This window comes from Plecotus auritus, assembly GCF_963455305.1.
Source record: "Plecotus auritus genome assembly, chromosome: X".
Taxonomy (NCBI): Eukaryota; Metazoa; Chordata; class Mammalia; order Chiroptera; family Vespertilionidae; genus Plecotus; species Plecotus auritus.
This window is the reverse complement of record NC_137784.1, coordinates 1,063,862-1,091,860: the sequence shown is the minus strand read 5'-3', so window position 1 is coordinate 1,091,860 and position 27,999 is coordinate 1,063,862. Positions and strand designations below refer to the sequence as shown.

Sequence of the window (27,999 nt, the reverse complement as noted above, 5' to 3'; positions counted from 1 at the left end):
GAACCCGGGACCATCGAGTCCTCAGGCGGACGCTCTACCCGCTGAGCCAAACCGCCCCGGGGGCTGGGTGCCTGGTGTGTTTGGAGAGTGAGTCAGCACCCACTGCGCATGCGTGGTGGAGCCCCGGAGGCAAGCAGAGCTCCAGCTCCTGCAAGCAGGGAGCCCGCTCACCTACCTGTGCAGGTAACTCACTGGTTTCTTTTTTTGGGGGGGGGACGGCGGGTGGGGGAGGGGGCCTGGCAGGGGACCCACACCTGTCTGGCCAGCACCCCGCGATGGCTGGGTCCAGTGCGTGGGCCCTGGGAATGATTTATTTTATTTTTTTTAAAAAAAATAATTCTTTATTATTATACTGGAAACCTTTTTATTCTTGAAATGCGAATGTTTGCTGCCTGTGATATTATTATATTTAAAATCGTTTTTCTTGAATCATTGGTGTTTATTGCGTGGAGCATTATCATATCCAGAACCGTTTTTTTCTTGAGGTAGTCATGTTTATTGCATGTAACATTATTATATTTAAAATCGTGTTTCTTGGACAAAAATCGTACACCTATGGATGAGGACAGTGGGGGAGGGTAAGGGCATGGGGTGGGGTGGGAGCTATGGGGGGAAAAAAGAGGAACAACTGTAATAATCTGGACAATAAAGATTTAATTAAAAAAATAAATAAGCCCTGACCGGTGTGGCTCAGTGGATAGAGCGTCGGCCTGTGGACTGAAGGGTCCCGGGTTCGATTCCGGTCAAGGGCATGGACCTTGGTAGCAGGCACATCCCCAGTAGGAGGTGTGCAGGAGTCAGCTGATCGATGTTTCTCTCTCATCGATGTTTCTAACTCTCTATCCCTATCCCTGCCTCTCCGTAAAAAGTCAATAAAATATATTTTTAAAATGTTAAAAAATAAAATAAAATAAAAATAAATAAAATAAAATCATTTTTCTTGAGGTATTCATGTTTATTGCATGTAACATTATGATATTTAAGATCGTCTTTCTGGAAATATTAATATTTGTTGCATGAAAAAAAATAAAGGAAAAGTAATTTTTTAATGTTCAAAGTATTACATGTGCTTCTCCTTTTTCCCCCCCCCATGGACCCCCTCCGGCCCCCCCACAATGCCCCCCACTCCAGGCCCGCGACACCCCTATTGTCTGTGGCCACGGGCAATACTTAAGTTTAGAAGCTACGATCGTCAACAGGAAATGTGATAAAATGGTCCAATTGATGTGTTTCCTGAGATTAAACGGTTCTCGGCCACCCGGTGGGTCTCCAGGAGGGATGGGATGCATTGCCAAATGATGGAGATGATTTTACATTGTTTTACTCAGCCCTGGCCGGTGTGGCTCAGTGGATAGAGCGTCGGCCTGCAGACGGAAGGGTCCCGGGTTCGATTCCCGGTCAAGGGCACAGGCCTGGGGTGTGGGCTCGATCCCCAGGAGGGGGCGTGCAGGAGGCAGCCGATCCATGATTCTCTGTCATCGTGGATGTTTCTCTCTCTCTCTCCCTTCCTCTCTGACATCAATAAAAATATATTTATTTTTTTAATTAAAAAAAATAATGAAATGTGATGGAACTGTCCAAGTTATGGGTTTCCTAAGCTTAAACCATTGTTACCAGCCAATGGGCCTCCAGCAATAATGGGAGGAGATGCCAAATCATGGAGATGATTTTGATTTTTATTTATTTTATTTTATTTTTTAAAATATATTTCATTGATCTTTTACAGAGAGGAAGGGAGAGGGAGAGAGAGTTAGAAACATCGATGAGAGAGAAACACCCATCAGCCGCCTCCTGCACGCCCCCCACTGGGGATGTGCCCGCAACCAAGGTCCATGCCCTTGACCGGAATCGAACCCGGGACCCTTCCGTCCGCAGGCCGACGCTCTATCCACTGAGCCACATCAGCCAGGGCCAGGGAGTTGATTTTTGAATGTTGGATTCCTATTCATGTTTGGGCGTTAAAATTTATTTTGTTTAAACTTTGAGTTGATTTGTTCTTTTTGTTTATTTTTATTATTTTTTTTAAATATGTTTTCATTGATTTCAGAGAGGAAGGGAGAGGGAGAGAGAGAGAGAAACATCCAGGAGGAGACAGAATCATGGATCGGCTGCCTCCTGCACGCCCCCTACTGGGGATGGAGCCCACAACCCGGGCCTGTGCCCTTGACCAGGAATCGAACCCGGGACCCTCCTGGTTCCTAGGTCGACGCTCAGCCACGGAGCCAGCCAGCTGGGCTAATGAAGATTATTTTTAAAAATATATTTTATTGATTTTTTACAGAGAGGAAGGGAGAGGGAGAGAGAGTCCGAAACATCGATGATGAGAGAGAAACATCCATCAGCTGCCTCCTGCACACCTCCCACTGGGGATGTGCCTGCAACCAAGGTCCATGGCCTTGACCGGAATCGAACCCGGGACCCTTCCGTCCGCAGGCCGGCGCTCTATCCACTGAGCCACACCGGTGAGGGCTGGAGATTATTTTTACAACGTTGTATTCCTATTCTTGTGTTGTCATTAAGATTCACATTCAGTGTGTGTGGAATTATTTTTTTTATTTTTTTTGACTCAATAGAACGTAGACATTTCTGTCATTTTTTTTTTTTTACGTGATTTCTTACTGAGATTTTTATCTATAAACTAGAGGCCCGGTGCATGAATTCATGCACCGGTGGGGTCAGGCCGGCCAGCTGTGGGGGGTCGGGGGATCGGCCACAGTGTGTGTCACAGCGACCGATCATTCCGGTCATTCCGGTCGGTTGGCATTTCTATAAATAGATTATAAAATTCCAGCCCCTCTGGGGGAAAATGAAAAATAAATGAAAGTGTCGAAATATCTGGCCCAGACAGGGCTCCGTGTGGCGCAGTATAAACAACCAGATTTTTTTAATGAAAAAAAACAAGGGAGGGGAGAGAAAGGGAGAAGGGACGGCACTCGGTGCTTAGACGTTTTTGCAAAAAAAGAGGGAGTGGATTTGGGGGTGAAGAACCCAGCGGGGAAAAGGGCCAAGCGTCTGGCTGACGCCCGACTAGCCACCCCGGGTCTGGACCACAGCCAGAAGGCACACAGATCCTTCCCTCCTGGCACGGAATTCGGGGCAAAATGATGGGTTTTCCTGCATCCAAAGGCTCTATTTCTCCTTTGATGGATCTTTTCCTTATTTATTTATTTTTCTTTTTTTTTTTAAATATATTTTATTGATTTTTTACAGAGAGGAAGGGAGAGGGAGAGAGAGCTAGAAACATCGATGAGAGAGAAACATCCATCAGCTGCCTCCTGCACACCTCCTACTGGGGATGTGCCCGCCACCAAGGTCCATGCCCCTGACCGGAATCGAACCCGGGACCCTTCCGTCCGCAGGCCGACGCTCTATCCACGGAGCCACCCCGGCTAGAGCTCTTTTCTCTCCTTTCTTTTCTTTTCTTTTTAATTTACCGTATTTTTCCGGGTATAAGATGCCCCCGTGTGTCAGACGCTCCCGCCCCACTTTTCCAACCCCAAATTCAGAAATCACTATTTTTTAAAAAAAATTACAATTAAAAAGAAAAGAAAAGAAATCAATAGTTTAAAAATTTTGGCTCGTGTTCCTTTTGATTTTTTTTTAAAGGTTGTCAAATTTTTTTTTTTTAATATATATTCCAGAGGCCGGGTGCACGAATTCGTGCCCAGGTGGGGTCCAGTCAGCCCAGCTCTGATCGGGGGCTATTTGGAGTGGGGCCGGCCAGGGGGAGGGGCCGAGGGTGGTTGGCCAGCCCGCCCCGCCCCCCCTCGGTCGAACTCCCGGTCGAGGGGACAATTTGCATATTAGGCTTTTATTCTATAGGACATTTGAAAATATATTTTTATTGATGTCAGAGAGGAAGGGACGGGGGTGGGGGGTGAGAGAGAAACATCCATGAGGAGAGAGAATCCTGGATCGGCTGCCTCCTGCACGCCCCCTCCTGGGGATGGAGCCAGCAACCCGGGCCTGTGCCCTTGAACGGAATCGGACCCGGGACCCTTTAGTCCGCAGGCCGACGCTCTATCCACTGAGCCACACTGGCTACGGCAGTGTTTTTTTTATCTTTTTTTTTTATTTTGGTTTGAATTTATTTTTTTTTATTTCAAAAGAAATAATTTTAAATATAATCATGTTACATGCAATAACCCTCAGTATTTCAAAAACAATGATCCTAAATATGATAATTTTATCCTGCAGTAAACATTACTATTTTAAGAATAAAAGGATTTTAAGTATAATTTTCTTTCTTCGTAAATATACACGGAGTGGCCAGATGATGATGATCTCTGAACCCATTATAATCTGGCCATTCAGTATATATATATATATATATATATATATATATATATATATATATATATATATATATGTTAGAGGCCCAGTGCATGAATTCATGCATGGGTGGGGTCCGGCCAGCCTGGCCAGCCGGAGGGGACATGGGCGGTTGGCCGGCCTGCCTGCTGGTCGAACTCCTGGTCGAGGGGACCATTTGCATATCAGCCTTTTATTCTATAGGATCGACACTGAGTGGCCAGATGATGATGATGTCAGAGAGGAAGGGAGAAAGAGAGAGAGACAGAGAGAGAAACATCCACGATGAGAGAGAATCATGGATCGGCCGCCTGTGTGATAACGGATCCCTTTCCTCCTCACAGGACATAAGAAGCGAGAAGGAGAACATGTTGCATCCGGAACGTTCCAGGTAAGAAGGGATGCGGTGCAGTCACGAGTCTCCCGTTCGGCCCCCTCCTGGCTCCGTGTCCCTGTTAGCAAATGCACCAATGACAACACGGTGTGTTGCTTGTGGCTCCGTGGTTGAGCGTCGACCTTGGAACCAGGAGGTCAGGGTTCGATTCCCGGTCAAGGGCACAGGCCCGGGTTGTGGGCTCCATCCCCAGGAGGGGGCGTGCAGGAGGCAGCCGGTCCATGATTCTCTCTCCTCATGGATGTTTCTCTCTCTCTCTCTCTCTCTCCCTTCCTCTCTGACATCAATCCTGTATAATAAAAGCCTAATATGCTAAGTGTCTGGTTGACCAGTCGGCCGTTCAACCAATCAGAGCGTCATATGCTAATGATATGCTAAGGATGCTCAACTGCTCGCTATGACGTGCACTGACCACCAGGGGGCAGACAGTCAACCGGTCGACCAGTCGCTATGACGTGCACTGACCACCAGGGGGCAGACAGTCGACCACTCGACCAGTCGCTATGACGTGCACTGACCACCAGGGGGCAGGCAGTCGACCGGTCGACCAGTCGCTATGACGTGCACTGACCACCAGGGGGCAGACAGTCGACCGGTCGACCAGTCGCTATGACGTGCACTGACCACCAGGGGGCAGACACTCTGACCGGTAGGTTAGCTTGCTGCTGGGGTCTGGCCGATCGGAACTGAATGAGATGGGCCGGACATGCCCTGGAGCCCTCCCGGGGTCCCTCCCCGGCTGGCCAACCTCCCGCATCCCTCCCCGGCCCCGATCGTGCACCGGTGGGGTCCCTCAGCCTGGCCTGCACCCTCTCACCATCCAGGACCCCTCGGGGGATGTCGGAGAGCCGGTTTCAGCCCGATCCCGCAGGCCAGGCCGAGGGACCCCACAGGTGCATGAATCGGCGCACCGGGCCTCTAGTAAAAAATATATTTTAAAAAGAGTATGACTTCGCTGTAGCCGGTGTGGCTCAGTGGATAGAGCGTCGGCCTGCAGATGGAAGGGTCCTGGGTTCGATTCCCGGTCAAGGGCACAGGCCCGGGTTGCAGGCTGGATCCCCAGGAGGGGGCGTGCAGGAGGCAGCCGATCCATGATTCTCTCTCCTCCTGGATGTTTCTCTCTCTCTCTCTCTCTCTCTCCTCTCTGAAATCAATAAGAAAAAAATAAAGAAAGAAACGCTAATCCTGGACTTGTCAGCTTGCTCTGCAGGGCCTGGCTGGCTGTGACCATCGGCATCCTGGGTTCGAGGCCCGCCGACGGTCGGGATGTATCCGGCTCACGTCCCAACATCCTTCTGCTGATGGCGGATGACCTGGGCATCGGGGACGTCGGCTGCTATGGCAACGGCACCATCAGGCAAGAAGGAGAGCATCCCCCCTCCCCACAGCTGAGTGTTGCCCCAATGGGGGGTGGGGGGGACCCCTAACAATGCATCTGACCCTGGAAATAGCCAAGGCAGATGTGAAGAAAATTCTGCATACACACCCCGTAAACACCCCACATCCCGCTATCTTCCCGGGCTGGCCACATCCCCAGCTCAAATGCGTCCCATACGGGGGCAATATTTCTTTCTTTTTCTTTCTTCCTTATTTTTTTCTTAAGATTAGCATGTTTTGCCCGGCTGGTGTTCCTCAGTGGTTGAGCATCAACCTATGAACCAGGAGGTCACGGTTCAATTTAAAAATGAAAATTAAAAAAATAATAATAATAAATAAAATAAATAAAAATTAAAAAAAATTTTAAAAAAATGAAAATATAGCCCCAGCTGGCTTGGCTCAGTGGATAGAGCGTCGGCCTGCGGACTGAAGGGTCCCGGGTTCGATTCCGGTCAAGGGCATGCGCCTGGGTTGAGGGCTCAGTTCCCAATTGGGGGGCGTGCAGGAGGCAGCCGATCCATGATTCTCTCTCTTCATGGATGTTTCTCTCTCTCTCTCCCTCTTCCTTCCTCTCTGAAATCAATAAACATATATATTTTTTTTAAAAATGAAAATATATTTTAAAAACATAAGATTAGCATGATTTTTATTAATTTTAGAGAGCAAGGAAAGGAGAGAGAGATAGAAACATCGATGAGGAGAGAGAATCATGGATCGGCCGCCTCCTGCACGCCCCCAACTGGGATCGAGCCCACAACCCGGGCCTGTGCCCTTGACCGGGAATCGAACCCTGACCTCCTGGTTCACAGGTTGATACTCAACCACTGAGCCACACCAGCCCGGCTCTTTTTTTAATAGATTTTTTTTTCAGTTTTTCAGTAAAAAAATGAGATTTCTCATATTCCCCAGACCCTAACCCTAATTCTATTTCTAGCTCTATCTCCATCTCTATATCTATGTCTCCATCTCTATATCTATATCTATATCTACATCTATATATCTATATCTGTATCTATATCTACATCTCTATATCTATATCTACATCTGTATCTATATCTATAGCTACATCTATATATCTATACCTGTATCTATATCTACATCTATATATCTATATCTGTATCTGTATCTATATCTATATCTACATCTATATATCTATATCTGTATCTATATCTATATCTATATCTACATCTATATATCTATACCTGTATCTATATCTACATCTCTATATCTATATCTGTATCTGTATCTATATCTATATCTACATCTATATATCTATATCTGTATCTGTATCTATATCTATATCTACATCTATATATCTATATCTGTATCTATATCTATATCTCTATATCTATATCTACATCTGTATCTATATCTATATCTACATCTATATATCTATATCTGTATGTATATCTATATCTCTATATCTATATCTACATCTGTATCTATATCTACATCTATATATCTATATCTGTGTCTATATCTATATCTCTATATCTATATCTACATCTGTATCTATATCTATATCTACATCTATATATCTATATCTGTATGTATATCTATATCTCTATATCTATATCTACATCTGTATCTATATCTATATCTACATCTATATATCTATATCTGTATCTATATCTATATCTCTATATCTATATCTACATCTGTATCTGTATCTCTATCTGTATCTACATCTATATATCTAATTTTAGGTTGTATGTCCATGTCATTCAACCTCCAGCCATAAAGCCCAACACAGCCAATCATGTATGATTTCTTATTTTTTTATATACATTTTTATTGATTTCAGAGAGAGGAAGGGAGAAGGATAGAGAGATAGAAATATCAATGGTAAGAGAGAACCATGGATCGGCTGCCTCCTGCACGCCCCCTCCTGGGGATCAAGCCCGCCACCCGGGCATGTGCCCCCGACCGGGAATCGAACCTTGACCTCCTGGTTCACAGGTCGACGCTCTATCCACTGAGCCACCCTGGCAGGGCCGCCTTCGTGTATTCAAAGATGACCCTCCGATACTGATGGGGAAACACTCGTTTTCTTTGTGAAGGAAGGAAAGGGTTCTCATTTCCCTTCCACAGGACTCCGAACATCGACCGCCTCGCCCAGGAAGGCGTGCGGCTCACCCAGCACCTCGCCGCGGCTTCCGTCTGCACCCCAAGCCGGGCTGCCTTCCTGACGGGCAGGTACCCTGTGCGATCAGGTGAGTCCTTCCCGGTGTCTAACCACCGACACCTGCTCCTTCTAACGTCTCTCGTTCGGGTGTGAAACCGTGGGTCCTGCCCGGCCGGCTGGTGTGGCTCAGTGGTGGAGCGTCGACCTAGGAACCAGAAGGTCAGGGTTCGATGCCCGGTCAAGGGCACAGGCCCGGGTTGTGGGCTCGATCCCCAGGAGGGGGGCGTGCAGGAGGCAGCCGATCCATGATTCTCTCTCATCATGGATGTGTCTCTCTCTCCCTTCCTCTCTGCAATCAATAAAAATATATTTTTAATAAATAAATAAACATCAACTTTGGGTCGTCCAATACAGTGGCAAAGAATGATCCAATTCATAGATAGATAGAAAGATAGATAGATAGATAGATAGATAGATAGATAGAGATATAGATATAGATATATAGACAGAGATAGAGATAGAGATAGAGATAGAGATAGATATATATAGAAAGAGATATATAGAAATAGATATAGATATAGATATAGATATAGATATAGATATATAGATAGAGATAGAGATAGAGATAGAGATAGAGATAGATATATATAGATAGAGATATATAGAAATAGATATAGATATAGATATAGATATAGATATAGATATATAGATATAGAGATAGAGATAGATATATATAGATAGAGATATATAGAAATAGATATAGATATAGATATAGATATAGATATAGATATAGATATAGATATAGATATAGATATAGATATAGATATAGATATAGATATATAGATATAGATATATAGATATAGATATATAGATATAGATATAGATATAGATACAGATATATAGAAATAGATATAGATATAGAGATAGAGATATATAGATATAGATATAGATATAGATATAGAGATAGAGATAGAGATAGAGATAGAGATATATAGATAGAGATATATAGAAATAGATATAGATATATAGATAAAGATAGATAGATAGATTATTGATTTCAGAGAGAAAGGGAGAGGGAGAGAGAGAAACATCCATGAGGAGAGAGAATCACAGATCAGCTGCCTCCTGCACGCCCCCGACTGGGGAACGAGCCCACAACCCAGGTCCATGCCCTTGACCGGGAATCGAACCCGGGACCCTTCTGTCCGCAGGCCGACGCTCTATGCACTGAGCCACACCAGCTAGGGCCCCATATACTTACTTTTAATCCTTATCCAAGGTTATATTTTTATTGATTTTTAGAGAGAGCGGACGGAAGAGAGAAGGAGGGAGAGAAACATCGTCCCTCTTGGTGTAGCTTTTGGTGTACGGGACGATGCTGCCACCAACCTAGCCACCTAGCCAGGGCTCACCCCGTATTCTAAATTCGATCCTAATAATAATGATAAAAAACATTCCCCTCAATATATGAGTGCATAAAGATGTGATCTATCTATATCTGTCTATACATCTCTATCTATATCTATCTATATCTACATCTATATATCTATATCTATGTCCATGTCTATCTATATATCTATATCTATCTATACCTGTCTCTATCTCTATATCTCTAGCTATATCTACATCTCTATCTATACCTATATCTATATACCTATATCTATATGTATCTGTATCTCTGCCTACATCTATATGTATCTATTTCTACCTCTATATCTATATATAGCTATATTTCTATATCTATATCTATTTCTATCTATATCTATATTCTATATCTATATCTATATCTATATCGATTTCTATCTATATCTATATTCTATATCTATATCTACATCTCTATCGATATCTATATATCTAAACCCATCTACATATCTATATATCTATACCTATATTTATATCTATCACTCTATTTTTATTTCTATCTCCATCTCTATATCTATATCTGTATCTATATCTATATCTACATCTACATATCTATATCTATATTTATATCTGTATCTATATCTACATCTACATATCTATATCTATATCTGTATCTATATCTACATATCTATATCTATATCTACATATCTATATCTATATCTATCTATCTATTTCTACCTCTATATCTATATATAGCTATATTTCTATATCTATATCTATCTACACATCTCTATCTATCTATATCTATCTATGTATATCTACATCTATATATCTATACCTATGTCCATATCTATCTATATATCTATATCTATCTATACCTATCTCTATATCTCCAGCTACATATCTATATCTACATCTCTATCTATACTTATATCTATATACCTATATCTATATGTATCTGTATCTCTACCTATATCTATCTTTTTCTACCTCTATATCTATATATAGCTATATTTCTATATCTATATCTATTTCTATATATCTATATCTATATCTACATCTATATCCATATATCTATATATCTATAGCTATATCTATATCTATATATCTCTATCTATATATCGATATCTACATCTATATCGATATCTATATATCTAAACCCATCTACATATCTATATATCTATAAAAATATCTATACCTATATTTATATCTATCACTCTATTTCTATCTCTATCTCCATCTCTATATCTATATCTGTATCTATATCTACATCTACATCTACATATCTATATCTATATCTACATATCTATATCTATATCTATATCTATATCTACATTTACATATCTACATCTATATCTGTATCTATATCTATATCTATTTCTATATCTATATTTATCATCTCTCTGTATAATAGACTATTACTTGGCCAAAAAAAAAAAGAATGAAATATTGGCATTTGTGACCACGTGGATGGACCTAGAGGGTATGACGCTCAGGGGATTAAGTCAGACAGAGACACACAAATACCATTTGATTTCACTTCCACGTGGAACCTGAAGAAGAAAATAAGTGAACGAAACAGAATCCCCCTCGTAGACACCGAGATCAGACTGACGGGGGCCAGATGGGAGGGGGCCGGGGGGACTCGGGGGGGAAAAAGGGGGAAAGGATTGGGAAGTACAGAGGGGCAGTTACTGAATGAGCCACAGGGATGTACAGTACAGACCAAGGAATCCCCTCGATAATCCTACATAATAAAAGCCTCACGTGCTCCGCGTCTGGTCGTCCGGCCGTCTGGTCAACCAATCAAAGCGTCCTCTGTACTAATAAAAGGGTAATATGCTAATCAGACCGGGACAAGGCCCATGGTGGCGGGGCTGAGGCAGAAGTGGTTAGGGGCGGTCAGGCCAGCAGGGGAGGGCATTTGGGGGCGATCAGGCCGGCAGGCAAATTGGTTAGGGGTAATCAGGCAGGCAGGCAGGCAGGTGAGCGGTTAGGAGCCAGCATTCCCGGATTGCGAGAGGGATGTCCCAGATCGGAGAGGGTGCAGGCCGGGCTGAGGGACACCCCCTCCCCTCCCCATGCACGAATTTCGTGCACCGGGCCTCTAGTATGCTAATGATATGCTAAGGCCACTCAACCGCTTGCTATGACGTGCCCTGACCACCAGGGGGCAGACGCTCCGACCGGTAGGTTCGCTTGCTGCTGGGGTCCGGCGGATCGGGACTGAGCGAGACGGGCCGGACACGCCCTGGAGCCCTCCTGTGGTCCCTCCCCGGCTGGCCAACCTCCCGCTGTCCCTCCCCGGCCCCGATCATGCACCGGTGGGGTCCCTCAGCCTGGCCTGCACCCTCTCACTATCCAGGCTGTGGGACCCCCTCACCCACCCGAGTGCACGAATTTCGTGCACCTAGGCCTCTAGTATTGTAATAACTATGTAGAAGGCCAGATGGGAACAGGAAATATCGGGCGTTCACTCTATAAAGTATATACACATGTCTAACCACCTAGCTGTACATCTGAAACTCAACCATATATATAAAAGGCTCAGTGACCGACCGTCTGTCCAACCGACTGTCCGACCAACCGGCCGGCTGGTCCAGATGACGTGCACTAGCAATTTAAAAATACATGTTGAGCCGAAACCGGTGTGGCTCAGTGGATAGAGCGTCGGCCTGCGGACTGAAGGGTCCCGGGTTCGATTCCGGTCAAGGGCATGGACCTTGGTTGCGGGCACATCCCCAGTAGGAGGTGTGCAGGAGGCAGCTGATCGATGTTTCTCTCTCATCGACGTTTCTAGCTCTCTATCCCTCTCCCTTCCTCCCTGTAAAATAGCAATAAAATATATTTTAAAAAAAAATAAAATAAAATACATGTTGACTCACACACGTGTGACACATATAAAGCTCTCTCTGGCGCCCAATGCACGCGTGTTTTAATTTTACAAGACTATATTACATGTGCTATTTTGACGTAATGTTTGGCAGTAACGTAATGACCGCCCGCATCTTTTGTCTAATTAATTCCCTTTCCCAACGTGCGCGGATCCATGCACCGGACCACGGGTGTCTAACACCGACGGAGAGTGGTCCTTGGAAAATACACATTTTTTAAGTGTTAAAAAAAAAAAAAAAAATCGCAACGACCGGGATAAAAAATCAGTGCGTGACCGTGTTGTTTGAAACACCGATTCCCCGAAAGGCATGGTGTCCAGCGACGGTTCCCGCGTGCTCCAGTGGACAGCAGTCCCGGGAGGCCTTCCCGCCAACGAGACGACGTTTGCGAAGATACTCAGAGACCGGGGCTACGCCACGGGACTGATCGGTGTGTACGTTTCCACGCTTTGAGAACATCGCTTCTCTCTTTATTTCTTAACATTTTTTTTAAATATATTTTATTGATTTTTTACAGAGAGGAAGGGAGAGGGAGAGAGAGTTAGAAACATCGATGAGAGAGAAACATCCATCAGCTGCCTCCTGCACACCTCCCACTGGGGATGTGCCCGCCACCAAGGTCCATGCCCTTGACCGGAATCGAACCCGGGACCCTTCGGTCCGCAGGCCGACGCTCTGTCCACGGAGCCACACCGGTTTCGGCTCTTTTTATTTCTTTATTGTGTTTTCATTGAATTCAGAGAGCAGAAGGGAGATGGGGAGAGAGAGAGAGAGAGAGAGAGAGAGAGAGAGAGAGAGGAACAACGTCTGTGTGCCAGTCACAGCCTGCATGGAGACGCCCCCTCCTCCTCTCCATCTTGTGGGTGCCCCCTCATCTGGTCGATCATTGGGGCCACCTTGTTCTTTATCTCTTCGCACGCCCTGGGTGCGCTGACGGTTCACACGGACTGCTTTCTGATGAAGAACCGCGGCATCCCCCCTCCTGGGGACCCAGCCCACCCCCCGGGCATGTGCCCCGGCTGGGAATCGAACCGTGACCGCCTGGTTCATAGGTCAACGCGCCACCACTGGGCCACACCGGCCGGGCAGGGACAATAATTTCTTGAAAGGAGCCCTGACCGGTGTGGCTCAGTGGATAGAGCGTCGGCCTGCGGACTCAAGGGTCCCGGGTTCGATTCCGGTCAAGGGCATGTACCTTGGTGGCGGGCACATCCCCAGGTGGGAGGCATGCAGGAGGCAGCTGATGGATGTTTCTCTCTCATCGACGTTTCTGACTCTCTCTCCCTCTCCCTTCCTCTCTATAAAAAATCAATAAAATATATATATATATTTTTTTTTAAAGTGTGGGACTTGCTCTAAATGGTTTTGCTCAGTAGATAGAGCATCAGCCTGCGGACTGAAAGGTCCCGGGTTCGATTCCGGTCAAGGGCATGTACCTTGGTGGCGGGCACATCCCCAGTGGGGGGTGTGCAGGAGGCAGCTGATGGATGTTTCTCTCTCATCGATGTTTCTAACTCTCTATCCCTCTCCCTTCCTCTCTGTAAAATATCAATAAAATATATTTTTTAAAAAAATCAATAAAATATATTTAAAAAATAATTTCTTGAAATGAGACCAAGTTATCACGCTCCCTATGTTATAGTAATAATTTTTTAATGATTTATTTTTTTAAATATTTTTATTGATGTCAGAGAGGAAAGGAGAGGGAGAGAGAGAAACATTCATGATGAGAGGGAATCATGGACCGGCTGCCTCCTGCACGCCCCCTACTGGGGATCGAACCCACAACCCGGACAGGTGTCCTTGACCAGGAATCGAACCCGTGACCTCCTGGTTCCTAGGTCCACGCTCCACCCCTGAGCCACATTCGCTTTTTTTTTTTTTTTTTTTTTTTAGGAAAATGGCACCTGGGTCTCAACTGTGAATCCTCGACCGACCACTGCCACCACCCTCTCCGCCACGGATTCGACCACTTCTACGGGATGCCCCTCTCGATGATGGGCGACTGCGCCCGCTGGGAGATCTCGGAGAAGCGCGCCGGCCTGGAGCGCCCGCTCCGCGTCTGCGTGCACCTCGCGGCCTGCGCGGCCCTCACCCTGGCCGCGGGCAAACGCGCCGGCCTCCTCCCCGTCTCCTGGGTCCCCGTCATCTGCTCGGCCATGGCGGCCACCTTTTTCTTTATCTCTTCGCACGCCCCGGGCCTGCTGATTCTGCACGCGGACTGCTTCCTGATGAGGAACCGCGGCATCACCGAGCAGCCCATGGACCTCGCGAGGACGACGCCTCTCCTTCTCAGGGAGGTCTCCTCCTTTATCCGACGGTGAGAGCCGGCGGGGCCCCCTCGGGGTTCTAGATCGTGAGGAGAAGGTTTTGGGGTGTTTTGTGTGTTTTTTTTTCTGTCCTGAATGTTTGAATGGTGATGTGGGCCCGGTCCAGACAGACAGGATGGGTTCACATGAGCCATGAGCATCCTGGCTGGTGTGGTACAGTGGATAGAGCGTCGGCCTGCAGACGGAAGGGTCCCGGGTTCGATTCCCCGTCAAGGGCACAGGCCCAGGTTGCGGGCTCCATCCCCAGTCGGGGGCGTGCAGGACGCAGCCGGTCCGTGATTCTCTCTCCTCATGGACGTTTCTCTCTCTCTTCCTCTCTGAAATAAGTTTTTTAAAAAATTTCTTTAGAAAGAATGTGAGTGGCGTTTAAAGGTCATTCAAGGTCACTGAGTACATTTCTCCTCTCTGCCTGCTAGAACATTATCATTGTCTCAAAGTGAGACATAAATCAACATCATTAATTTTTATTAATAACCAGCAGTAGCCCTGGCTGGTGTGGCTCAGTGGATAGAGCGTCGGCCTGCAGACAGAAGGGTCCCGGGTTCGATTCCGGTCAAGGGCATGCACCTCGGTTGCAGGTTGCACCCCCAGCCCTGTTGAGGGTGTGTGTGTGGAGGAAGCAACCAATGGATGTGTGTCTCTCACATCGATGTCTCTCTCTCTCTCTCTCTCTCTCTCTGTCTCTCGGTCTCTCCCCCTCTCTTCCACTCTCTCTAAAAATCAATGGCTGGTGTTGCTCAGTGGATAGAGCGTCAGCCTGTGGCCTGAAGGGTCCCGGGTTCGATTCCCAGTCAAGGGCACATGCCCAGGTTGCAGGCTCGATCTCCAGGAGAGAGGGGGAGAGAGAGAAGAGAAACATCCGTGATGGGAGAGCATCGTGGATCGGCGGCCTCCCGCACGCCCCCGACTGGGGATCGAGCCAAGAAGAAATGGACATATTCCGAGAAAGACACGACCTTCCAAAACTCAATCAGGGAGAATCAAGAAATCTGAATAGGCCGAAACCGGTGTGGCTCAGTGGATAGAGCGTCGGCCTGCGGACGGAAGGGCCCCGGGTTCGATTCTGGTCAAGGGCATGTACCTTGGTGGCGGGCACATCCCCAGTGGGAGGTGTGCAGGAGGCGGCTGATCGATGTTTCTCTCTCATCGATGTTTCTAACTCTCTCTCCCTCTCTCTTCCTCTCTGTAAAAATACCAATAAAATATATTTTAAAAAATAAAAAATAAATTAAAAAAATAAAGAAATCTGAATAGGCCGATAACGATGGAGGAATTGGCCGCCGTCATCAAATCGATGTGAAAGAGACACATCGACTGGTTGCCTCCTACACTCGTGACCAGGCCCAGGAGTAGACCCTGAAACCCAGGTACCAGGAATCGAACCCGTGACCCTTCAGTAGCCTGACTGACACTCTAACCACTGAGCCACGCCTGGTTTGCGGGCTCGATCCCCAGTAGGGGGCGTGCAGGAGGCAGCCGATCCATGATTCCCTCTCATCATGGACGTTCCTCTCTCTCTCTCTCCCTCTTCCCCTCTCTGAAATCAATAAAGATATATATATATATTTTTTAATATATTTTATTGATATTTTACAGAGAGGAAGGGAGAGGGATAGAGAGTTAGAAACATCGATGAGAGAGAAACATCGATCAGCTGCCTCCTGCACACCTCCCACTGGGGATGTGCCTGCCACCAAGGTACATGCCCTTGACCGGAATCGAACCCGGGACCTTTCAGTCCGCAGGCTGATGCTCTATCCACGGAGCCAATCCGGTTAGGGTTATATATATATTTTTAAATAAATAAATAAAGATGACAGTATTCGGGAGGGGGGTGGAAATAAAAAGGATGCATAAAACCAGCATTGATTTTTTTCAACAGATTTTCCCCGTGTCATAGCTACCAATTCATAGCATCTGCCCCCTGGTGGTCAGTGCATGTCCTAGCTACTGGTTGAATGGTCGAACAGTCAGACGGCCGCTTAGGTTTTTATATATATCGATAGTATTACAGATGTCTCTCATTTCCTCCCTCCTCCCGGCTCTACCCACCCCCACTATGGCTGTTGTTTTTTTTAATGTTTTATATTTTAGAGAGAGAGGAAGAGAGAGGGAGAGAGAAACATCCATGATGAGAGAGAATCATAGATCTGCTGCCTCCTGCACGCCCCCTACTGGGGATCAAGCCCACACCCTGGGCAGGTGCCCTGACCGGGAATCGAACCCGGGACCTCCTGGTTCCTAGGTCGAAGCTCCACCCACTGGGCCACACCAGCCGGGCGCCAATAAAAAACAAACAAAAAAAAAACCCTGTGCTTCCGTTGTATTTATTTCTAGGAACAAGCAAGGCCCCTTCCTTCTCTTGGTGTCCTTTCTGCACGTCCACACGCCTCTCGTCACCACCGAGAGTTTCCGTGGGAGGAGCCGCCACGGGCTCTACGGGGACAACGTGGAGGAGATGGACTGGATGGTGGGTAAGTGACTCGGGCCGGGTTACACTTTATTTTATTTTATTTATTTAATTTTATTTTATTATTTTATTTATTTTATTTTTATTATTTTTATTTTATTATTTTATTTTATTTTATAAATTTTTATTTTATTTTATTTCATTTCACATATTTTATTTATTTAATTTTATAATTTTTTATTTTATTTATTTAATTTTATTTATTTAATTTTATAATTTTTTATTTTATTTTATTTCATTTTATTTCATTTTATTTATTTTATTTTATTTATTTTATTTTATAATTCTTTATTTTATTTTATTTATTTATTTTATTTTATAATTTTTTATTTTATTTATTTTATTATTTTATTTTATTATTTTTATTTATTATTTTATTTCATTTTATTTACTTTTTTATTTTATTTTATTTTTTATTTTATTCATTTCATTTCATTTATTTTATTTCATTTTATTTTATTTATTTTATTTCATTTTATTATTTCTTATTTTATGTTATTTATTTTATTATTTTATTTTATATTTTATTTTGTTTTTTATTTTATTTTATTTTTTATTCATTTTATTTCATTTCATCTCATTAGATTCCACGTATAAATGACATCCTGTGGCATTTCTGTTCCTCTGTCTGCCCTGTGTCACCATCATGCCCTCGAGGTCCACCCAGGCTGTTGCATTTGGCGGGACCTTCACCTTTTTCATGGCTGTATACTATTCCACTGAATGGACACACCACCACTTTTTTAAAAAATATATATTTCATTGATTTTTTTACAGAGAGGAAGGGAGAGGGAGAGTTAGAAACATCGATGAGAGAGAAACATCCATCAGCTGCCTCCTGCACGCCCCCTACTGGGGATGTGCCTGCCACCAAGGTCCATGCCCTTGACCGGAATCGAACCCGGGACCCTTCCGTCCGCAGGCCGACGCTCTATCCACTGAGCCACACCGGCCAGGGCCTAACACCATTCTTCACCAACGGACACCCATGCCCAACACCATAGTCAGCCTCCGTCTTAGACCTTCCTGGTCTCTTCCTTTTTATGAATATAATTTGCTTTTATCTCTCAATGTGAATCTTTAACTGTTTTGTTTTCTTTTTATTATATATATTTTTTATTGATTTCAGAGAGAAAGGGAGAGGGAGAGAGAGAAACATCCAGGAGGAGAGAGAATCATGGACCGGCCGCCTCCTGCACGCCCCCTACTGGGGATGGAGCCCACAACCCGGGCGTGAGCCCTTGACCGGGAATCGAACCCGTGACCTCCTGGTTCCTAGGTCGACGCTCAACCACGGAGCCACGCCGGCCGGACAGACAGTGGTCGGTGTCGATTGGTTCAAATGCATCCCTTCTCTGCAGGACGCATCCTCGACGCACTGGACCGGGAAGGTCTCACCAACGGGACCCTCGTTTATTTCACGTCGGACCACGGGGGGTCTTTGGAGGCTCAGCTGGGACCCCACCAGTATGGGGGCTGGAACGGGATCTATAAGGGTACGTGTGACGGGTCCCCCGAATCCCTGGGGGTGGTCTCCCCTCCAATTCCCAGCCCTTCCCTGGAGCGGTGCTGTCTCTTTAAGACGGAAGATCCTGCCGACCAAGGACTTTTCTTCTATTTGTTTTTTCTTTAATATATTTTTACTGATGTCAGAGAGGAAGGGAGAGGGAGAGAGAGAGAAACGTCCATGAGGAGAGAGAATCATGGATCGGCTGCCTCCTGCACGCCCCCTACTGGGGATCGAGCCTGCAACCCGGGCATGTGCCCTTGACCGGGAATCGAACCCAGACCTCCTGGTTCCTAGGTCGAGGCTCAACCACTGAGCCACACTGGCCGGGCAAGGAGTTAGCTTTACTACCAAGGGCAGAAATGACCATTTCTCATGATCAGATTTGATTCTTTTTTTTTTTTCTTCTTGTTTTAATCTTTATTATTGAACTAGAGGCCCGGTGCACAAAATCTGAGCACGGGTGAGGGGGTCCCTCAACACAGCCTGCTCCCTCTCCAATCCAGGACCCCTCGGGGGGTGTCTGACTGCCAGTAGGACATCCCTCTCGCAATCTGGGACCGCTGGCTCCTAACTGCTCATCTGCCTGCCTGCCTGCCTGATCGCTCCTAACTGCTCCCCTGCCTGCCTGATCAACCCTAACTGCCCTCCCCTGCCTGCCTGATTGACTCTAACTGCTCTCCCTTACCAGCCTGATTGCCCCTAACTGCCCTCCCCTGCTGGCCTGATCGCCCCTAACTGCTCTCCCCTGCCTGCCTGATCGCCCCTAACTGATCTCCCCTGCCGGCCTGATCCCCCCTAACTGCTCTCCCCTGCCGGCCTGATCAACCCTAACTGCTCCCCTGCCAGCCTGATCGCCCCTATCTGCTCTCCCCTACCTGCCTGATCGCCCCTAACTGCTCTCCCCTGCCGGCCTGATCACCCCTAACTGCTCTCCCCTGCCAGCCTGATCGCCCCTAACTGCTCTCCCCTGCCGGCCTGATCACCCCTAACTGCTCTTCCCTGCCTGGCTGATCGCCCCCAACTGCTCTCCCCTGCCGGCCTGATCACCCCTAACTGCTCTTCCCTGCCTGGCTGATCGCCCCCAACTGCTCTCCCCTGCCGGCCTGATTGCCCCTAACTGCTCTCCCCTGCTGTCCTGATCCCCCCCTAACTGCTCTCCCCTGCCATCCTGATCGCCCCTAACTGCTCTCCCCTGCCGGCCTGATCACCCCTAACTGCTCTCCCCTGCCTGGCTGATCGCCCCCAACTGCTCTCCCCTGCCGGCCTGATCGCCCCTAACTGCTCTCCCCTGCCGGCCTGATCACCCCTAACTGCTCCCCTGCCTGCCTGATTGACCCTAACCACTCTCCCCTGCCTGTTTCTTTCCTGTTTCTGTCCAACACATTTGACAATTCCCAGACTCTTGTGTTACATCAGTCAGGGCACATGCCTGGTTTGCGGGCTCGGTCTTGCAGAAGGCAGCTCATCGACGTTTCTCTCTCATCAATGTTTTTATCTCTCCATCCCTCTCCCTTCCTCTCTCTCTCTCTCTCTCTCTAAAAAAAAAAAAAAAAGGAGAAAAAAGTCAATAAAAACATATTTTAAAACGTGAAATAAGATAAAAATAGACGGGACAGTTGCCTGGCGATTCCTAACGATGTCATTTGCTTGCAGGTGGGAAAGGCATGGGGGGCTGGGAAGGCGGGATCCGCGTCCCCGGGATATTCCGGTGGCCCGGGGTGCTGCCCGCCGGCCGGGAGATCCACGAGCCGACCAGCCTGATGGACGTGTTCCCCACCGTGGTCCAGCTGGGGGGCGGAGAGACGCCCCGAGACAGGTACCAGGAAGCCCCTCGCACGTCAACGATTCAGTGTTGCATACAGACGACATGTATGTGCGATGTCCCTGTCCCTGTCAGGCGGCGTCGAGTGTCGGTGAAGTCGGGGTCTGGAAATGGACTGGGGGTTCCTGCCGTTTTATACTGGGATCCAGTATCGGCTTTATGTTCCATACTAGAGGCCCGGTGCACGGAATTCGTACATGGAGGGGGGGGGTGTCCCTCAGCCTGGCCTGCACCCGCTCCAATCCGGGACCCCTCGGGGGGACAATCCATTAGTCGGACATCCCTCTCACAATCCAAGACCGCTGGCTCCTAACCGCTCACCTGCCTGCCTGCCTGGTTGCCCCTAACTGCTGTCCCCTGCCGGCCTGATCGCCCCTAACCGCCCTCCCCTGCCGGCCTGATCACCCCTAACCGCCCTCCCCTGCCAGCCTGATCGCCCCTAACTGCCCTCCCCTGCCGGCCCGATCGCCCCTAACCGCCCTCCCCTGCCGGCCCGATCGCCCCTAACCGCCCTCCCCTGCCGGCCTGATCGCCCCTAACCGCCCTCCCCTGCTGGCCTGATCGCCCCTAACCGCTCTCCCCTGCTGGCCTGATTGCCCCTAACTGCTCTCCCCTGCCGGCCTGATCACCCCTAACTGCCTCTGCCCCCACCACCATGGCTTGGTCCAGAAGGATGTCCAGAAGACGTCAGGTCTAATGAGCATATTACCCTGTTATTAGTATAGATTTTATAAAAATATATATTGTTAATTTATTTCAGAGAGAGAGAGAGACAGAAATATCAATGACAAAAGAGAATCATGGACCGGCTGCCTCCTGCACGGCCCCTGCTGGGGATCGAGCCCACAACCTGGGCATGTGCCCTTGACCGGAATCGAACCCGGGACCCTTCAGTCCGCAGGCTGATGCTCTATCCACTGAGCCACACCGGCTAGGGCGGTGTCTGCTTTATTTTATACAAACGAACAAAAAAAAAAACAACCAACATAAATAAATAAATAAATGTATTTCCTTTCTTCTGGCCGGAAAGTAGGACCCATCCTCTACAATAAAAGCCTAATATGCAAATCGACCGAACGGCGGAACGACCGGCCGCTATGACGCGCACTGACCACCAGGGGGCAGACGCTCAAGGCAGGAGCTGCCCCCAGCCTGCCGGCCCCAGGCCAGCCAAGACGGGTGCCAGCGGGGGTCCCCAGCCTGGCCTAGGGACCCTGTCCGTGCACGAATTTCACGCATCGGCCTCCAGTTTTATTATAAAGGCCATTGTCATGGAACAAAATCTAATAATCTATCACAAGAAAGTACTTTTTAAAAAAAAAAAATATATATATATATATATATATATATATTTTTTTTTTTTTTTTATTGATTTCAGAGAGGAAGGGAGAGGGGGAGAGAGAGAGAGACATCCATGATGAGAGAGAATCATGGATCGGCTGCCTCCTGCACGCCCCCTCCTGGGGATGGAGCCCACAACCCGGGCCTGTGCCCTGGACCGGGAATCGAACCCTGACCTCCTGGTTCCTAGGTGGATGCTCAACCCCTGAGCCACACCATCTGAGCTCCGTAGCACATTTTTGCACTGGCTACACGATACCATAAGCTGAGCCATCTGCTGCCTCGTGCGCCTTTCATCAAAGATGCTATTGGCAGGCGAGCCGGTGGCTGGCTGCACCCCTGAACCCCTCAGCCTGCCAAGGCTCATGCCAACCTTCCACGCGCGAGCAGGCACCCCCCGCCCCCCCACAACCTTGTGTCTCCCCGGTGCTGTCTGCAGGGTGATGGACGGCCGGGACCTCCTGCCCTTGTTGCTGGGGACCGTCCAGCGCTCGGACCACGAATTCTTGATGCATTACTGCGAGAAGTTTCTGCACGCGGCCCGGTGGCACCAGCGGGACCGTGAGTGGCCTTGGGGGGGGGGGGGGCGGGCGGCCCACTCTTTCTTTTTTTAAAAAAAATATATATTTTATTGATTTTTTTACAGAGAGGAAGGGAGAGGGAGAGAGCGTTAGAAACATCGACGAGAGAGAAACATCCATCCGCTGCCTCCCGCACGCCCCCCACCTGGGGATGTGCCCGCCACCAAGGTCCATGCCCTTGACCGGAATCGAACCCGGGACCCTTCAGTCCGCGGGCCGACGCTCTATCCACTGAGCAACACCGGCCGGGGCTGAGACTCCCCCTTCCCCCCTCTTCTGCAAGGCCACTCATTTTCACGGTGGCTCCTCTATTAGGTGCTTGGCGGTAGTCTCCTCCGCCCAGCTGTCAATCATGACTTTGTTCTGGGGAAGAGGGCGTTACCTATGGGTTAGGCATGACGGACACACACTCACACGCGTGCACACACACGCACCCACTCCCACGTGCACGCACACGTGCAAGGCTGACGCGAACCTTGCAGGTGTATTATTTTCAGACCCATGGCTTTTCTTTTTTTCTTTGCTAAAAATAAAATATAATAAAAGCCTATTATGCAAATGGACCGAATGGCGGGACGACCGGTCGCTATGACGCGCACGGACCAGCAGGGGTCCGATGCTCAAGGCAGGAGCTGCCCCCGGCCTGCACGCCCCATCTTGACCTAATTTTTATTGCTAATTTTTATTTATTTGTTCATATTTCTTTTTAAAAATTTTTTTATATAGATTTTATTGATCTCAGAGAGAGGAAGGGAGAGGGAGAGAGAGAGAGAAACATCCACGAGGAGAGAGAATCCTGGACCGGCTGCCTCCTGCACGCCCCCACCTGGGGATGGAGCCCACACCCCGGGCCTGTGCCCTTGACCGGGAATCGAACCCGGGACCCTTCCGTCCGCAGGCCGACGCTCTATCCACTGAGCCAATCCAGCTAGGGCTTTAATATATTTTTATTGATTTTTTTTTTTTAAATCATCCTCCGAGGTTATTTTCCCATTGATTTTTTTAGAGAGAGTGGAAGAGAGAGGGAGAGATAGAAACATCGATGTGAAGAGAGACCCAATGGATGGGTTGCCTCCTGCATGCGCCCTGACCAGAAGCCTGCAACCGAGGTCCATGCCCTTGACCGGAATCGAACCCGGGTCCCTTGGGTCTACAGGCCGACGCTCTATCCACTGAGCCACACCGGCCAGGGCCTTAAGGGATATTCTATACACGCTAACACACCTGTGCACGCGCGCACACACACACACACACACACACACACACTCCCCTGTGCAGGCACATGTGGAAATCTGACTCTAACCACTTTGCAAGTGTTTTATTTTCCCCTACATTGTTTTTTGGGGTTTTTTTGGCGACAATCTTCACCTGAGGATATTTTTAAATTTATTTTTCTTTTTTTAATTTATATATTTGTTTTCTTTTTTAAAAAAAAAAATTGATTTCAGAGAAGAAGAGAGAGGGAGAGAGAGAGAAACATCCATGATGAGAGAGAATCATGGACCGGCTGCCTCCTGCACGCCCCCTACTGGGGATGGAGCCTGCAACCCAGGCAGGTGCCCTTGACCGGGAATCGAACCCGGGACCCTTCCGTCTGCAGGCCGACGCTCTATCCACTGAGCCACACCAGCCGGGGCTATTTTATTATTGACTTTAGAGAGAGAGGAAGGGAGAGGGAGAGAGAGATAGAAACATCCATGATGAGAGAGAAAAAAAATCATTGATGGGCTGCCTCCTGCACGCCCCCTACTGGTGGGGGATGGAGCCTGCAACCCGGGCCTGTGCCCTTGACCAGTGAATCGAACCCGGGACCCTTACAGTCCCGCCGGCCGTGGCTCTGACCACTGAGCAACACCAGCCGGGTGACCTGTGATTCTTTTTTTTTAATTTTAAATACATTTTATTGATTTTTTTTACAGAGAGGAAGGTAGAGGGTTAGAGAGAGTTAGAAACATCCATCAGCGGCCTCCTGCACTCCCCCTACTGGTGGGGGATGGAGCCTACAACCCGGGGCATGTGCCCTTGACCAGGGAATCGAACCCGGGGCCCTTCCAGTCCTGCCGGCCGACGCCCTAACCACTGACCCACACCAGCTAGGGCCGGGTGACCTGTGATTCTTCTTCTTTTTGTAAAAAAATATATTTTATTGATTTTTTTGCAGAGAGGAAGGGAGAGGGAGAGGGAGTTAGAAACATCCATCAGCTGCCTCCTGCCCGCCCCCTACTGGTGGGGGATGGAGCCTGCAACCCGGGCATGTGCCCTTGACCAGGGAATCGAACCCGGGGCCCTTACAGTCCCGCCGGCCGTGGCTCTAACCACTGAGCAACACCACCCGGTGACCTGTGATTCTTTTTTTTACATTTTAAATACATTTTATTGGGTTTTTTTTGCAGAGAGGAAGGGAGAGGGAGAGAGTTAGAAACATCCATCAGCTGCCTCCTGCACGCCCCCTACTGGTGGGGGATGGAGCCTGCAACCCGGGGAATCAAACCCGGGACCCTTCCAGTCCCGCAGGCCGACACTCTAACCACTGAGCCACACCAGCCGGGGCTATTTTATTATTGACTTTAGAGAGAGAGGAAGGGAGAGGGAGAGAGTTAGAAACATCCATCAGCGGCCTCCTGCACGCCCCCTACTGGTGGGGGATGGAGCCTGCAACCCGGGGAATGTGCCCTTGACCGGGGAATCGAACCCCGCACCCTTCCAGTCCTGCAGGCCGTGGCTCTAACCACTGATCAACACCAGCCGGGTGACCTGTGATTTTTTTTTTTAATTTTAAATACATTTTATTGATTTTTTTTTACAGAGAGGAAGGTAGAGGGAGAGAGAGTTAGCAACATCCATCAGCTGCCTCCTGCACGCCCCCTACTGGTGGGGGATGGAGCCTGCAACCCGGGGCATGTGCCCTTGACCAGGGAATCGAACCCGGGACCCTTCCAGTCCTGCCGGCCGACGCCCTAACCACTGACCCACACCAGCTAGGGCCGGGTGACCTGTGATTCTTCTTCTTTTTTTAAAAAAATATATTTTATTGATTTTTTTGCAGAGAGGAAGGGAGAGGGAGAGGGAGTTAGAAACATCCATCAGCGGCCTCCTGCACGCCCCCTACTGGTGGGGGATGGAGCCTGCAACCCGGGGAATCGAACCCGGGACCCTTCCAGTCCCGCAGGCCGACACTCTAACCACTGAGCCACACCAGCCGGCTGACCTGTGATTCTTCTTCTTTTTGTAAAAAAATATATTTTATTGATTTTTTTGCAGAGAGGAAGGGAGAGGGAGAGGGAGTTAGCAACATCCATCAGCTGCCTCCTGCACGCCCCCTACTGGTGGGGGATGGAGCCTGCAACCCGGGCATGTGCCCTTGACCAGGGAATCGAACCCGGGGCCCTTACAGTCCCGCCGGCCGTGGCTCTAACCACTGAGCAACACCACCCGGTGACCTGTGATTCTTTTTTTTACATTTTAAATACATTTTATTGGTTTTTTTTTGCAGACAGGAAGGGAGAGGGAGAGAGTTAGAAACATCCATCAGCTGCCTCCTGCACGCCCCCTACTGGTGGGGGATGGAGCCTGCAACCCGGGGAATCGAACCCGGGACCCTTCCAGTCCCGCAGGCCGTGGCTCTGACCACTGAGCGACACCAGCCGGGTGACCTGTGATTCTTTTTTTTACATTTTTAATACATTTTATTGTTTTTTTTTGCAGAGAGGGAGAGGGAGAGGGAGTTAGCAACATCCATCAGCGGCCTCCTGCACGCCCCCTACTGGTGGGGGATGGAGCCTGCAACCCGGGGCATGTGCCCTTGACCTGGGAATCGAACCCGGCACCCTTCCAGTCCTGCCGGCCGGCGCCCTAACCACTGACCCACACCAGCCGGGTGACCTGTGATTCTTCTTCTTTTTGTAAAAAAATATATTTTATTGATTTTTTTGCAGAGAGGAAGGGAGAGGGAGAGGGAGTTAGAAACATCCATCAGCTGCCTCCTGCACGCCCCCTACTGGTGGGGGATGGAGCCTGCAACCCGGGGAATCGAACCCGGGACCCTTCCAGTCCTGCAGGCCGTGGCTCTGACCACTGAGCGACACCAGCCGGGTGACCTGTGATTCTTTTTTTTACATTTTAAATACATTTTATTGGGGTTTTTTTTGCAGAGAGGAAGGGAGAGGGAGAGGGAGTTAGAAACATCCATCAGCTGCCTCCTGCACGCCCCCTACTGGTGGGGGATGGAGCCTGCAACCCGGGGAATCGAACCCGGGACCCTTCCAGTCCCGCAGGCCGTGGCTCTGACCACTGAGCTACACCGGCCGGCTGAATTGTGATTCTTGCCTCTCTCTCCCCGCCCCCGCCCCCAGGAGGAGCCATATGGAAGGTGCATTACCAGACGCCCATCTTCCACCCTGAGGGAGCGGGTGCCTGCTACGGGCGCGGGGTCTGCCCTTGCTCGGGGGACGGGGTGCTGCGCCACCACCCGCCTTTGCTCTACGACCTCTCCCGGGACCCCTCGGAGGCGCGCGCCCTCTCCCCGGACACGGAGCCCGCCTTCTTCCAGGTGCTGGAGCGGGTGGCGCGCGCCGTGGAGAGCCACCGCCGGACCCTCCGGCCCGTGGCCTGGCAGCTGGACGCGCCCCTCAACCTCTGGAGGCCGTGGCTGCAGCCCTGCTGCGGGGCGGCCCCCTACTGCGCGTGCAACCGCGAGGGGGGCGGTTCGTGACCTCCCCGGCCGCCAGGGGGCGCCAGGGTGCCTGGACGGCTCCATCCATTGGGGACGGAATCAAAGACCAGGCACCCGTGTTTGGGGGGGCGCGCGGGAGAGCTGGGACGAAGGGAACAGGAGCGGGAGGCGATGGGACACCCCTGGGCAATCTCCATTTAGTAAAAGGTGCCTGTGGGGCTGCCCAGACCATGCAGCAGGGGAGTGACGCAACAGGCCAGTGACGCAACAGGGCGGTGACCCAACAGGGCGGTGACGCAACAGGCCAGTGACGCAACAGACGGGCGGCACAACACGCGAATAATTCAACGGGCCAGTGTGCAACAGGCGAGTGAATCAACAGGGAAGTGATGCAACAGGTGAATGATGCAATAGGCCAATGACGCAACAGGCCAATGACGCAACAGGCGAATGACGCAACAGGCCAATAATTCAACAGGCCAGTGACGCAACAGGCGGGTGGCACAACAGGCCAATGACGCAACAGGCGAATGACGCAACAGGCCAATGACGCAACAGGCCAATAATTCAACAGGCAAATGATTCAACGAGTGAATCAACAGGCCAAGCCCACTTCCTGCTGCTAAAGGGCTTTCTGGACAAAGGACCCCAGGACCCCAAGTCGCCCCGCACCCCCTCTTCCCCCCCGCAAAGCCTGCTTCTTCCTCCCCATCGAGTTCAAGGCCGGAGGTAACCTTTATAGACACCACAGGGACACAGTGGCTCTGACGCGGACGGGACGGGACCAACATTAAAGAACGTGGATTCGTC

At 48.9% G+C, this 27,999-nt stretch overlaps 1 protein-coding gene across 1 annotated transcript; it reads left to right on the top strand.

Annotated features, from left to right (window-relative positions):
- The first annotated feature begins 10 nt into the window (after positions 1-10).
- LOC308240494 (arylsulfatase L-like) lies at positions 11-27,999 on the top strand. Its single transcript, XM_080653566.1, has 11 exons — positions 11-183; positions 4,656-4,702; positions 5,904-6,062; positions 8,174-8,295; positions 12,771-12,893; positions 14,360-14,783; positions 17,131-17,267; positions 18,625-18,759; positions 20,427-20,589; positions 22,376-22,497; positions 26,870-27,999. Exons 1-11 carry the CDS (start codon positions 109-111, stop codon positions 27,226-27,228), a joined length of 1,866 nt encoding a protein of 621 aa, XP_080509692.1. The 5' UTR covers positions 11-108; the 3' UTR covers positions 27,229-27,999.

Excerpts from the sequence above, each read along its gene's own strand:
- LOC308240494 (XM_080653566.1), top strand. The coding sequence starts at position 109 with ATGCGTGGTGGAGCCCCGGAGGCAAGCAGAGCTCCAGCTCCTGCAAGC. Across the intron at positions 6,063-8,173 it reads TATGGCAACGGCACCATCAG|GACTCCGAACATCGACCGCC; the intron begins GCAAGAAGGAGA and ends TCCCTTCCACAG. Across the intron at positions 14,784-17,130 it reads GTCTCCTCCTTTATCCGACG|GAACAAGCAAGGCCCCTTCC; the intron begins GTGAGAGCCGGC and ends ATTTATTTCTAG.